This window comes from Acartia tonsa, chromosome 11 (assembly GCF_053477335.1).
Source record: "Acartia tonsa isolate MP-2025a chromosome 11, ASM5347733v1, whole genome shotgun sequence".
Classification (NCBI taxonomy): Eukaryota; Metazoa; Arthropoda; class Copepoda; order Calanoida; family Acartiidae; genus Acartia; species Acartia tonsa.
The window spans coordinates 16,436,507-16,450,966 of NC_137270.1; the positions used below are offsets into that span (position 1 = coordinate 16,436,507).

The 14,460-nt window shown below is 32.5% G+C and overlaps 2 protein-coding genes across 16 annotated transcripts; one reads left to right on the forward strand and one right to left on the reverse strand.

Annotated features, from left to right (window-relative positions):
- Positions 1 to 709: 709 nt before the first annotated feature.
- Positions 710 to 11,938, reverse strand: LOC145331622 (all trans-polyprenyl-diphosphate synthase PDSS2-like). 15 transcript variants are annotated; one of them, XR_013883821.1, is made up of 18 exons: positions 11,815 to 11,938; positions 9,913 to 10,042; positions 9,627 to 9,691; positions 9,113 to 9,188; positions 8,928 to 8,998; positions 8,515 to 8,562; positions 7,267 to 7,321; positions 6,781 to 6,857; positions 6,209 to 6,295; positions 5,810 to 5,855; positions 5,295 to 5,358; positions 4,252 to 4,328; positions 3,913 to 4,019; positions 3,431 to 3,534; positions 1,731 to 1,917; positions 1,174 to 1,287; positions 1,004 to 1,072; positions 732 to 827 (listed from the first exon to the last, which is right to left on the reverse strand). XR_013883821.1 is itself a non-coding variant. In XM_080176389.1 (15 exons), exons 1-15 carry the CDS (start codon positions 11,926 to 11,928, stop codon positions 1,857 to 1,859), a joined length of 1,182 nt encoding a protein of 393 aa, XP_080032515.1. In that variant the 5' UTR covers positions 11,929 to 11,938; the 3' UTR covers positions 710 to 1,856. The 15 variants fall into 15 exon arrangements, 1 of the variants encoding a protein (XP_080032515.1); XR_013883816.1 differs by having other exon boundaries at positions 714 to 1,072; XR_013883817.1 differs by having other exon boundaries at positions 714 to 1,072; positions 1,712 to 1,917.
- A 1,028-nt stretch (positions 11,939 to 12,966) lies between these two features.
- Positions 12,967 to 13,947, forward strand: LOC145331629 (5-hydroxymethyl-dUMP N-hydrolase-like). The gene is made up of 3 exons (XM_080176400.1): positions 12,967 to 13,163; positions 13,392 to 13,449; positions 13,867 to 13,947. Exons 1-3 carry the CDS (start codon positions 13,016 to 13,018, stop codon positions 13,874 to 13,876), a joined length of 216 nt encoding a protein of 71 aa, XP_080032526.1. The 5' UTR covers positions 12,967 to 13,015; the 3' UTR covers positions 13,877 to 13,947.
- The last annotated feature ends 513 nt before the right edge of the window (positions 13,948 to 14,460 follow it).

A 14,460-nucleotide genomic window follows, 5' to 3' on the forward strand; every position in this document is an offset into this window, starting at 1 on the left:
TAATGATTAGGTATAAATATCTGGTAAATACGATAAATAGGCCTTTATGCGATTCCATCAATTGAGCATTGTATAAAAATAGTAATCTCATATAGATAACATTAATAAAATATTTAAGTACATTAAAAATTAACATAAATTGTTTTAATTTCAACAAAAATACATAGTGTTAAAAAATATTTAATATTTTTAGAAGGGATAGGGCACCTAATAATAATTATTAAAACAATATTTATTTATTTTTTAAAAAATAGTATACCTACTAAACTTGGTGTGTTTAGAAAATTTTGAAGACAAAATGCTTTCTCTTTAAGTGCCCTTTCACTTCGTTTATAACAATAATACTAGGCAGGGGCGTCCAAGCTTTTTTTTTTTTTGGGGGGGGGGGGTAAAATTTTTTAAGGAGGGGGTAATTCGTTTTTTGGGGGGTAAAATGGCGCGACCGCAAATTTTTTTACCCCCCCCCAAAAAAAATTTCTTACCCTTGGGGTGAAATCTATTGGCAGGGGTAAATTTTGTTTACCCCCCCCCCAAAAAAAAAATTTAGCCTCTGGGTAAAAATTTTTGGGGGGGGTAATTTAAACTTTATTAAATATTTAGTATTAAAAATGCGCGCAAAAATTTTTTTTGTTAGAGATTTTTTTTTTTTTTGGTGGGGTAAATACCCCCTCCTAAATGGTTGGGGATGGGGGTAATCCCCACTTTACCCCCCCCCCCCCCTTGGACGTCTATGATATTTGGTTACACTAAAACTTATTTTTAATACCACAACCACTGTACATTATGTATTTAGATAATTTACATAGAATTTCTTAAAAACCTAAGTACTAAAAAGCAATTTTGTCCAAAAATAGCATATCAACAATTTATGAAAAAATAACAGTAAATTGTTATAAATACGATGTCATGTTTTCAACTGCTTAGAATATGTACTTTTAACTTTTAATAAATGTGCGGACAATGACATTAACTTTAGCTTAGAGTAGCTGCTCTATAAACAAACAATTAAAATAAAGAACATTTCAAAATATAGAGATTCCTTTTAGTATGGAAGACTTTAAAATTTCCATCACTAGTGAGAAATGATCAATATTTAACACTAAACGTTTGTATTATACATAAGTTTAGTGATCAATATTGAGCATAATATTAATTCTAATACTGATTAGCTACAAAATTTCTACAACAATAACAATTCTATCAATAGTTGTGCAGATCTGACACCAAAATAATAAAATAACTTACATACTAAATAAATACTAAATTTTATGTGATAAAATAATAGGCCTTAAATTCAGTATGGTCCCTAAATTATTGTTGAAGAATTAGGTATTTCTTTCATGTTCTAAGTCTATAATAATAACACAGATCTTAAGGGATAAGACAATGGAAGATTAATAAATATACAGCCCCAATGATGATAAACAAAATTTACCTTTTAAATATAAAAATATTCCTTGGAAAGTTTCTAGTTGGAAGCAACCAATCAAGATACAATATAGGTACCTAAAGTTTTTAAGCCACCAAATGAGAGAGCATGTTTACAAAAAAAACTTTGGGTGCTTGTGTAGTTTATAGTCCAATGTCACCTCCCTTCCAAAATAAAAACTTGTAAAGGAAGAAAGCGTTTCCCCACCTAAAGTCTGTTTTAAAGCTTTTAGTTGACCCGTTTATATTTATATTGGTGAAAAACCTACCGAGTACAAAATACAAATTATAAGGCTCCATACTGTTTATTTTATTGCATAATTTAATACTGTGATAATCTCCTTAAGTTTTCCACTATATTAATGCGTAATAAATCACACTAAAATAAATCTATCGTGTAAATAGTAAGAAATCCACGAAGTATTGAATCACAGTAAGGCTAGAAGTAAATTTTCAAATGCTTGTCTCCCATCGTTGTCGGGGAACTTTCTGAAATAAAAACAAGTTTAATATATCTTTACAAGGGATTAATAATTAAACAACAACTATATGTTTTTTTTCATAAGATAACTAAGTAATGTATTATTCTATCGAATTAACAGTTATAAACATTATTGATACAAACACAGAAATGCACTTGTTGGAAAAATGCCATAAAACAAGTTCTTATTATACATACATATGGGACATTTGGAAACACAGAAAAATGATTGGGCCATTGAAAAATCCTATATGACTTTAGATTTCACATATATCAATAAATGGTAAAAACACTTCGAGTGGCTTGTTCATAAGAGTAAAACACTAGAGGGGAAAGGGTTAAATAACTGTATTTCCCTATCCCAATGACTTAGAGCCGACTCTCAATTGGGTCTTTGTCCTTTAAAAATCAACCAACGGTGTCGGGAATATTAACATAGACAAGTATCAGAAAACTATTTGCTAGCATACGAAAATAGTCATTGGAAAGGGGTGGAGGTAGTTATCTATATTGCATCTATACCTTAGACCTGTTGCTTGTTCAATCCCTCCTTTTCTACAAAGGGGGGGGGGGGGGGGGGGGGGTAATGCAACCATCTCGTAATCAATGTATAAATGGCACTTAGAATTCGAATTTCGATCTGAAATTTTGCATGAGTAATCCTTGGTAGGCCTATTTTCCCTAAATCGAACAAAAAGTTGGAAAAGTAACGGCTAACAGCTGGCGGCTCAGCCGTTTAGCCATTTTTTTGGTTATTTTCAAGGCAAATCATCACGAAACCTATCTCCACATAATATTCTTTGCTGCTCCAAAACGTTTTCAAACGGTTCTAGCCGGTAGTTGCTGGTACTAAAAATCTAAAAATTGTTTTTTTTTGTATCATTTCACATGGTTTTAAGCAAAAATATGTTTCAAAAAGTTGATTCATACGTAATTTTAGGGTTTCGGATCCGGATCTGGATCCGGATCCGCAAGGATCCGCATATTTTTGAGTCCAAGGATCCGGATCCGGATCCGCAAAAAAATGCGGATCCGGATCCTTAGACTCCAAAAAATGCGGAAAAAATGGAAAAATCTACCTAAATTTATATAAAATCTCAGACATTCTCTTGATGAGAGCCAATCTTTAATGTTTAGGTTCAGACTTGAAAATTAAAAGTATTTTTGACTTCGAATTAAAGAATAAAATTTTTTTGAAAAATTTGGTGATTTTATTTTTATTGTCAAAGATCCGGATCCGGATCCGCACTGACCAAATTTTGAGGATCCTGATCCGGATCCGCATAAAATCAATGCGGATCCGAAACCCTGCGTAATTTATGACAGATTTGCTCTAAAAATAGCCAAAAAACGGCTGAGCCATTAGTCGTTACTTTTTCAACTTTTTGTTCGATTTAGGGAAAATAGACCTACCCAGAATTACTCATGCAAAATTTCAGATCGAAATTCGAATTTTAAGTGCCATTTATACATTGATTACGAGATGGTTGCATTAACCCCACCCCCCACCTTAGTGTATACCTGAGGTATTCCAAGCTCTCATGAGTATGGACGTTGCAGAGCTCCTTGGTTTTCTCAATTCCATTTCCTGACAACACAGCGTCAAACACTCTCTTATAGTCAACCTGATGGAAATAAAGTATCTATTTCACAAGGATGAAAATTGATTATATGAATAACAGTGAAGCTCAACTAATCAGACGTATAACGAACATTGACAAATATAGAGTGACTACACTTTTAAAATTTAAGAAACAGGATGTTATTAAAGTCTAAGCAATGATTTGATCGCATATGTCGTTAAATCAACGTATGATATCAAGTGTTATCCCTGTGTTTTTCCACAGATGATATGGCAGTTGTCCTAATTCTATTTAACAAAGATACCAGTTGTCCTACTTCAATTTAACAAATGGCAGTTGTCCCACTTCTATTTAACAATCATGACAGTAGTTCCACTTTTATTTAACTATGGCAGTTATCCTACTTCTATTAATACTTACTTGCAGCAGATCACTAGAGAATTGCTGAAGATAATCCAGAAGGGCCGAATCTTCCTGCAAATGGAAGATAACGGGAGCAGAGGCCAAAGAAAACTGGGCTACAGATCCTGTAAAATTTCAAATATATTCATTGAATCAATCCAAAGGAACATATTGGAATTTTACGTATATGAACCATACACATAGTTTTTAAGAAAAAGACAATGCTAATGATGAAAGGTTAGAGTTAAATAAATTACTGTATATGTGTCATAAGCTTTTTTTTTGGAAAATATAAAATACTGCGCAACTATCAAAGCTAATAGCTTATGATAACATTTCAAAAGTTGAAAAAATTACCAATAGTAACATCATTAGAGAACATTCTCGCCTCATCATATGCTTGAATGGCCAAGGCTGTATGTTGTCCAAGTTTCCTAAAGGATATTAAGTTTTTGGAAAAATGCAAAAAATGGTGGTTAACGTCGGCAGAGCACTTCCTGCTCCTTTTCTTCGCACTTCAACTTCTTAAATCAACTTCCAATACATCCTTATACTAAAGTTACAGGATGTTTGTCTGTGTGCCTGTACCAAAGGATCTCGCTAACCGCTGCATGAACCGATCGGGTTCTCCTTAACACAGGGGTGTATATTCTGCACAAGATTTATTTTTTTTCCCCTGCTACAAAATTTTTTATTTTTTTTCCCCCCTAGATTTTTCTTAAAAAGTTGGGGGAAAATAGAAAAATATTTAAAGAACTCTATATTTTATTTATTTTATCCCTCCTACAACACATTTTTTTAGTTTTTTTTAACCAAGGAGGGGGGCGAAGTGGAAAAAATGTTTTCAGTTTTCTTAATTTTTACATTTTTTTCCCCTCCAATCACTTATTTTTTATTTCCCCCCCCCCCCCCCTGAGCCGGGGATCCCATGCAGAATATACACCCCTGCCTTAACAGGGTAGCTTCTCATAGGTCCCGGGAAGGTTTATAACTATTTTCTTGGGGGATGGGACAGTAAATATTAATGTGCTTATTTTGTCAAGTTCATTCTTTTTAGGTTTGGTTACACAAAGTGGAACCCTTCCAACCACTTGGGAAATTAAGGGGTGTATATTCTGCAAATTTGACCCGGCTGAGGGGGGGGGGGGGGTAGGTAAGAAAATAAAAAAAATATGTGGTTGAAGGGGAAAAAATTAAGAGGACTGAAAGCATTTTTTCTATTTTTCTCCCCTCTTTGGTAAAAAAAAAACTAAAAAATATGTGGAAGGGGGCATAATATGAATAAAATAAAGAGTTCTGAAAATATTTTTTCATTTTATCCCCTTCCTTGCTAGAAAAAACTAGGAGGGGAAAAAAATTTTTAAAAATTTCAGCCGAGGATAATAAAATTTTTAACTTACTTAGCGGCCTTTTGTAGGTCTTCGGACTGCTGGGCTAACAACATTGCACTTTCACACCCAGCACCTAGCATCAATAAAACAAAATAAATATATCCTGCTGCATTATGTAGTAAGGTTTTAGATATTGCTAACTACCTAACATAGGGAGTTTAAAATAAATCGAAACCTTTATATAGTTCCTAAAATGGTTTAATGTTAACTTATTTCTAAATTAAAGTTTCGTGATGGTTTTAGGCTATTTTCCTTCTCCAATCGAATTAAGAGTCTTTTAGATGCAATGACGAAGCCACTAGTAGTACCAAAATTATTAGTAAGAAACATCTGCAAAACTCTGTCGTTTTTACCTCGAAAATATTGAAATAAAAAGTTGGTGGATAGGAGGGTTGTTGAAAAAGTTGTCTAAAATTGCAAGGCTTTAATATTATTTAAAGGATATTTTGTCATAAAACAATACTTCCCCAAAATAAACACTTTAAGGTATTCATCCAGCCCTACATTTGTGTTAAAAAACCTACCTAGCAAACTTCCAGAACTCAGTTTCCATCTTTCTTCCCAGCTTGCCTGGAAAATTGTTAGATACATAAAGATAAATTATGGTTATTTAGAAAAAAAGAGCATGAAATCAGATACCTAGTAACTTAATAAAAATAAAATAAGACTTAGACTAGGTATAAGGTTTAGATATAGTAAACACAAAGGAAGGAAGGGCAGATGTGACATTTGTTTTAAACAAAACTGAAAGTCATAGGAACTCAACTAAAAACCGCGATTCTCGCCGAATTTATACTAGCATTTTCACGTCAAATTAGGCAAAAAAAATTTCCATGAAATTTTCCTTATATTTTCACTTTACACTAACTGTGCTCTTATTTTTTTTAGTCGAGTTCCATTGACTTATAGTTAAAAAGACATACCTGGTCAATAGTTTCTAATGTTGGAAGAACTCTGCCCTGGTTATCCTGCTTCCCCAGAAACTCAGCCTGGGTAAACTCAATGATAGCCTAGAAATAAAATCTTCATCAAAACAAAATACTTATTTATCGCATCGTATAATAGACAACCCTCTATGGATATTAAAATACAGGGCGGCCACTCAAAAACAAAAAAGTATAGTATTTTTATAGTATATTTTTAAAATCCATATAGTATATATAGTATATTTTTTTTACTCATAGTATGATATGGTATCGGAATTGGAATTATTTAGTTTTGTTAGATCCTTTGGGCCGTAGGCGCGGGAAATTGTAACTTTTATTTTAACATTCGTGGAATATTTTCTCTAATACAATGCTAAACATCAGTTTTTTTTTAGTATTGCTGATAACCAGTTCTAATCAATCAGTTTCGGAGCCACACTGAAATTTTAGTACGTTCAAAAAAAAGTTTTAAAAACATATTATGACGTCAAAATATCAAAACAGACATTAACTGTTAGTTGAGACTAATAAAATAGCTTTGCTACCAATAACAATAAAGGATTGAAAACCTGAGAAATAAGTTCAACGATCTTTGGAATTCTAAAGGCAGCTAATCCAGTACAAGCGTTGGCCAACAAATAATCTCCTAATAATAAAGACATATTATTTTTAAACAAATATGTTAAATTCGCAGACCTAATAAAAAAAATTAGGCTATATCCTTATAACAAAAATGATCTCTGTAAGCAGTGCACCGTAGGATCTAGCTAACCGCTGAACCAATGTGGTTCAAACTTTTAGGGGGGAGGGTACCACCACCCTCCTAAGATAAATAGGCACTAGAAAAAATAACCTTTCCCCCAAAAAACACCCGATAATTTTTTTTACTTTTTCTTTTTAAAACTAATACCTATAATAAATTTGGTTGTCAAATTCAAACCCATCACCCTCACTTATAAGTGGCGAATCCGCTGGTTACATAAATAATGTAACAATAAGTGATAATACGGGAACGTCGCTACTCAATACCCCTATTCTTTAACTATATTATCTACCTGACAAAATAGAGATCTTGTTTCCATACTCGAGCTGATACAATACTGATCTTAACTAAAACAATATTTAAGTCAAAACAAGGATGAAAACACCCAAGATGAAGCGAAGCTTATCACACCAGAAAACAAATTAATGTGTTCAGGCATTCCTAAGAGTTACAGGAATCATTATGCAAAGTTTAAAACCGAAAGGACGATTCTAACATAATATAATGGTCAAAACTATCCTTTAAGGAGGCACTGGTCGACCCTAATTGTAAAAAAGCGTCGCTTTTAAAATTAAGAACAAATTGTCTAAGATCCCCCCCCCCCTCCATAAAAAAGAAAATGCAAGATTTTTAATTAGAAACACAAGTTAATTATCAAGAGAGTTCAAATTAAATTGCAACATAAAATTAGCCTGAAACATACATTAATGAATATAGGAAAGTCTAGATGATAAATCTCCTAAATATACCAATAGGAACACAGTGTGAAAAGAATCGGACCACATTATTGGTTTGAAAGTGTACATCTTTTGGAACGAAAAAGCCGTAATTTTTTCAGTTATGAATATGATTGAATCATATTAGACTAAACATATGTAGAAAACTTAGTCTGCAAGAAATTCCTATATAAGTTGCACAAATAGTTGTCTTTGATTGGCCATCTAGGGTAATAAATCTATTCAAACATTAATCATACTATAATCTTCAATCTAGTAAATAATACATCTATAATACAAAGTAGATTGATGTCTGTCCGTCTGTCTGTCCCTTAAGATCTCGGTAACCACTGAACCGATTGGATTATACTCTTCAGGGTATATACATATTGGTCCTGTGGTGGTTTTAAGCTATTTTCTTAGGGGGTGGGACACCCCCAACCCCCCAAAAAATAAAAAAAAAATCCCCCCCATTTTTTTTTTTTTTTTTTTTGTAAGAAATATCCTTGGTTTGTAGAAGATTTCCTTTGTGGAGGATTTCCTTTGAGGAATATTTTTTTTTACAAATTTCACCTTACACTTTTTTTACCATCTCTTGGGGCAAAGCCCATAGAGGCTAGGGGCGAAGCCGGTAGTATTTAAAATAAGAACAAAACAATTCATAATTGCTAAACAAACGGACAGACGGAAAATAAATGCTCATTAATCTAAAATCGAAATTCCCCAACAAGTCATCACTGCCTCCTCTGTAATATAATCAGAAAGACAAATAGCAAAACATCACAATCATAAGAGAAGCTGCGCTTCTATAAAAAAATTATTACCTCGGGGTCGGATTCCTTGGCAATATTGACAGGTACATTTACAACAGACTAAAATTTGTTATGCTTATATTTTCAACTATAAAAAGGTGAGCCGGATAAGACAATTTCTAAAACCAAATTATCTAATATTCCAGTAATATTGTTAAAGTTCTACGATAGGACGTTAATGGTTCAATTGCCGCATGCCCTCTAGCAATACAACTAACCAACCAACCAATTCATTATATGACCTTTTTCTAGTAATCTTATCTGTGATTAATAAAAAGTTCCCGTGAGCCTAATTCTTGTTACATGTCTAACCACGATTTTTAAATAATAGACTAATAGGTAGCTTTTCTGTAAATGAGAACCATATCAGCCCAGCTATTAACGATATCACAGACAGATAGCTTATCATCATATAAACACAATTCCTGATGAATACTCTGAGCCGAGTGGATCATCTCAACTATTTCAGACAACTTTCTCTGATCATTCAGAACACCTAAGAATATAATCATAATGAAATTAAAAATAACCAAAAATCTTATTTTTATTACTGCGGCCATTTGTAATCAAAGTACATTTACTTTATCAAATACTATTAATATTACTATACCTGTATTCGGATCGATATCTTCAGTAGACAAAGACCCCGCGGCGCGACACATCAATAGAATCAGCATACCACGCACCTTAATATTTAGGCTATACTCATAAATATTTGAAAACGCCCATTTTGAGATTTTTTGTGAATAACATTTTAATTTAAGTAAAAATAGGGAATAAGGAACATTTTATCAAACAAAGAAAATTATGTCCACAAGGAGTGCATAAAATGAGCTTTCATTAGTTTAAATCTTATGACATGTTTAGAAAATAAGTGAATAACTTTATATTCTACAAAAATCGAGTATTTGTTTGTATTAAACTATACAGTTGTGTGTAATTGTATACTAGAAATAGGGATATTTTGATATGCAGGGATAGCAATGTACTTAGTAAAAAAGAAGTTACAAGTATTTACTAGAGCTATTGAAAGTTCCTCAAACAAACAGACAGCCGGACGGATGTATGGACACAAAATAGCCATAGAATAGATGAGCTACTGAAAAGTAATTTAAACACAATACCTGCATGTTATTCTTTCCATGATAAAGCAATCTCTTGGCTGTTTTCAATACTGGATGATCAGATCCTAATAAAATGATTGCAATTTAATCTCCTGTTATTGAAATTAAACGGTTAATATCATACATAAGCAAGGTATAGGTATAGTTTTCAATAATACATGCATCTTGAAAACTTACCTACTAATGTAATAGACATCTGATATTAAAATTGGTTTGTGTCTATAGATATAATAGAATACTTACTAAATAATCATATCTAAAATGCTATCTATATATGATATTTTACCTATCAATTTTCTAAAATGCACAGCCATATTGGTAAGATCATCATTCATTAGGGATCTCAGGGACATGTAAGAGGTCGGATAACCAACCAACTTTTCAGCTTCAGTCACAGCACGATTCCATTTGTTCACCTGCAATAAAAGGAATCATGCATTTTGTTATCAATATTACATACGAACATTGGAATGTTTTGAGATTTTAATTGGCTATTTTAACACAATCAATGAATAGATCGGGCTACTATCAGAGAGGCGCAACGTATATATTATATTATTATTCCAGTAGGGGGGAATACCCACAGCCGTTTCGTTTGAACAAAGCAAAACTAGTATTTCTTTACTTCTTACAGCCCGTACACGTTGCATGAAACTGTTGGCGTGTGTGTGTGTGTGTGTGTGTGTGTTAGAAACAGCTGACATGTTTGACAGAGTAGTCACATGGTATTTTTTATAAAAAAAATTAAAAAATAAATTGATTTTAACGTTAATGTTACAGTGGTGTAGTGTATTAAAAATTATATTTCTGATAAATTAACAGGGTTGCCTAAAAGTATAACTTGAAAATAAATTTCAGAAAATTATTTTGACATTTTTTTATGCGGAACATATGTTTATAAAAAGAAGATTAAAATGTCGTCATTCTTATAAAATTTGAAAAGAATTTTTTTTTATACTAATTTATGCTAGTTTAGAGTTATTTATTTGAATTAAAAATTTCAAATATAGGTTTATTATTCTCTTTTCTTTCATTGGAAAAAATAATTTCAATTTAAATTTCCATTGAAAATGTTTTAATTTTACCGTTTAAAGTTTGTACTATTCAGGCCCATAAAAAATGCTACTTTTACTTAATAAAATTTTATTTTTATTTCAGAAAATATTTATTTCATTAAGAATAAGGCCGTTTGTGGAAAAAAAAAGGTAATAATGCTTAAATTAGAGCAACAAATATATCTCTTAATTGTTTCTTATAGACTTGGATTTGTTGAGATTGCGGCATTGTACATTTTCTGCAGCGCTACGATTCGCCTATGCATAGCTTTTTATTAACGAAACTAGTGTGTACCTTGGCCTAACACAGGCGTAACTAAGTACCATGCACTTTTTAGTACTTCCAGACAAAGGTCGATCGTACAATCAGAGTTAGTTGTCTGACATGATGTGTGTTACTAGTAACTTAACCTGTTAACCTGTTAACCCGGCCGTATGTTTGGACGTCAGAAAAGGAGAGAAAGTCTCATAGTGTCCCATAGTGTAGTGGTTAGCGCACTACGCTGTGGTTGGGAGAAACCGAGTTCAAGTCCCCACATAGACTTTGAACTCGGTTGACAAATGCTGTCGCAATTTGTCAGATTATGATCACGCAACCTTCCCTAAGATGCCCTAGGGTTGTAAGGGGGGAGATTTGTAGGAAGTTAGGATTCTACTAAGCAAGCAGCTCTAACCATGCTTTCCCTCATCCATGCTCCTCGTATGAGAGTGCTATTAATTAGGGTGGCTTAATATGGAACACCTGCCAAAACTCTAGGCCAGGGTGATGTAATAATTGAGTAGCTTCCACGAGAATTGCGGGTCAGCTTGTAATGTAACATAGAATACAATCAGCTGAGCGCGAAGCTTACCAGTCTAAGATTGGCCAAAGGATTCTCACTTCCAGTCTCCGTGTGCATCTGAGTCCTAACTTCAGAGAATCATGGCTACAACAACAACAACAGAAAGTCTCAACTTAGTTATCCATAGTAGTTAGACCTTACGTTTAAGTTGTCATCAATAGCAGCCTCACCCGTAAAGGGTAATTGACGAGGTAATCTACAACCTTTTTTTTCTCCTGATAAGAGCAAGCTATAAAAATATGGCAAACAGAATACATAGATTCATTTCTGTTACCCTGTTCCTATTAATACCTTAATATGAGAAGCCGGTAGAGAATGGCTAAGCCTTGCAGGATTCCATAATTGTTGATATTTTGGCAGTTGGACGATTTGCCTTGACATAAGCAAAGGTTTACTAAACAACATTTTATTCTGAAAATCATAGGATTAGAGCTAGCTAGTGATTTCTTCAACCGGTTACAATAAAATAACAAGTTTGTATACTTATTTTTGCATTATATTATTGTATATTTTCATATAAAAGTTCAATAACGTTAGCAAAAAGACATAAACAGCATAAAAAGTCTATTTTTCATCAATTAAAAATAAATTATTTTTTTGCCCAACCCAATAATGTTGTGTTAAGCGCATAATATTAGAAAATGCCGGTGTCTATTATATGATCTGTCACAAATTTTCAAGAATATACAGACTAAGTAAAAATAAAAAAAACACGTTTTCTGTTTTTCCCATTAATACATTTATAACATCGATATTCCGAAAAGATAAAATTATGGAATAAATTTAATGACCTATTTATTTCTTTATTCCTTTTGCACTAGACCAAAAAACTTTCCAGACAGCAAAATCGTAGTCCCGAGCAAGTTTTTGGCCATTTGATGGTCTTGTGTCAAGGAAAAATACATCTCTGAAAATATAAAATGATTATAATTACTTAAAACAAGATTTTAAAGTTTCAATTATTAGGGATAGGGGCGTAGACATCAGTTACTTGTTCAAATTGTTTTTAATTTCTTTCTTGATGTCCTTTTATTTCTGAAATATTACTATGTCTGCATTATATTCTCTAACCAAAAACTCCTTTTTTTTGACGTATAAGTTTCAAAAACTAATGTCTTTATGGTGCAAAAAATGAAGTTTTATTTGTTATTCTTATATTTAAAAGTCTTTTACAAAAGAAACAAATTGTTTGGTTAATGTTTCAAATATTCTGTGCGGGAAACTTTGTCCTTGAAAGAAAATGTTGTGTTATGGAACAAAACAATGGAATTGCGGCATTCAGCTCCATATTGCGCGTAGGGCTAAAATTTTGGATAATTCTTGCGAAAAAAGTGCCATTTATTTGATTTTTAATATGTTTTACATTGATATTTATCATTAAAGTATGAAAAAGTACCTTAAATTTGTATTAAGATGACTTTCTTTTGAATAGTTATCCGATACATTTTGTCAAATAATCAATTTCAAAGATATATCTGTTCAGAGCTCTAAAATGTCGGCTAGCCTTCGCATTTATTTCTGCGGCTCTATGCGTGCCGGCCGCCAGGACGTAGACTTGTACGGCACCCTGGTTGAAAAACTGGGACAGTATGGCGAAGTTTTGACTCCTTTTGTGGCCGACAAAAGTATTACTCATCTAGGCAGGAAAGTGGATTTTTTCGATATCATGCACATATAATTAATGTAGGACAACAAAGTTGATGGTAACGTTCATTTTAACTTCTAATTCAAATTGCTATGATTAAAGAGTTCTAACATTTTATTATTTATTGTTATTTTTACATTTCAATAGAGTTATGTCGCTATGTTTTATGATGTTCAATGATTTTCTTATTTTTCTATATTGAAATTAAAATCCATCTGAGCAGTGAGCACGCCGGAGGTGACAAAGGAATCCACGACAGAGACGTCGAGCTTCTTGAAAAGGTTTGTAGAACTAAAATAGCCATATATTAATGAAAATACATGCTTTATCAAAAACGACATAAATTTTAAATTGTCTTTTTATCCTAATTAAAACTCAGTGTCTTCGCCTACAGCATGTAATAGATCTGTTGTTAAAGGGATGGGAGAGGTATATTCAATAAGCCTAAATCCAGCCTGGTATCTACTTGAAGCTTCCATAAAAAGAACTCAATCGGTCCAGTGTACGTATGCGAGAAACTAATAGACTGGCGTAATCATCATTAGTTTACAGATTTTATCAGATATTTAAGCTTATTTCAAATGATAGAATTGTTGGTTTAACCTAAAATAGAATTTGTCTCGGTACTTAATTAAGTAGGTAGGTATATTTTATACAAAATTAAATATTTTTCTTTTGATTGATTTTTACTATTTCAGAGTGATATAATCGTGGCAGAGGTGACCCAACCTAGCCTCGGTGTTGGGTATGAGATTGGAAGAGCTGTTGCTATGAAGAAACCTATTCTGTGCCTGTATAGACCACAGGTAAATTGTTTAAGCATTTCCAATGTGAACTGCCTTGTTTTCTGAGATTGAATTTTGACTAGCTAGAATTATCAGAATAATAAAACAAAAATTCTTGTTAGGAATCCTTTCATATTGATATATACAATAAGTTATATCTAAAGAAAACAACAACTAAAATTTGTAAATTTTTATTTTTGCTTTAATTACATTTGTTATGTCTGTTTGCATTCTTTTCATTTGACAGAACATAAATTACACTATCAATGTTATTTTTACAGGAGGGTAAGCTTCTGAGTGGTATGATCCGTGGAATGGACAATGGTGCTGACTTACGTGCTTTGGACTACAGTGTCGACCAAGTTGATGCCATATTCAAGGAATAGAAATATCTTATATTGAAATTGCACCAAAAGATTACCTACTAGAAAGAAAAAAATATGTTGCCTACAACTTTATAATAGAAAAAGAGTTGACAAAATCAATTTACATATATGTTTGACTTAT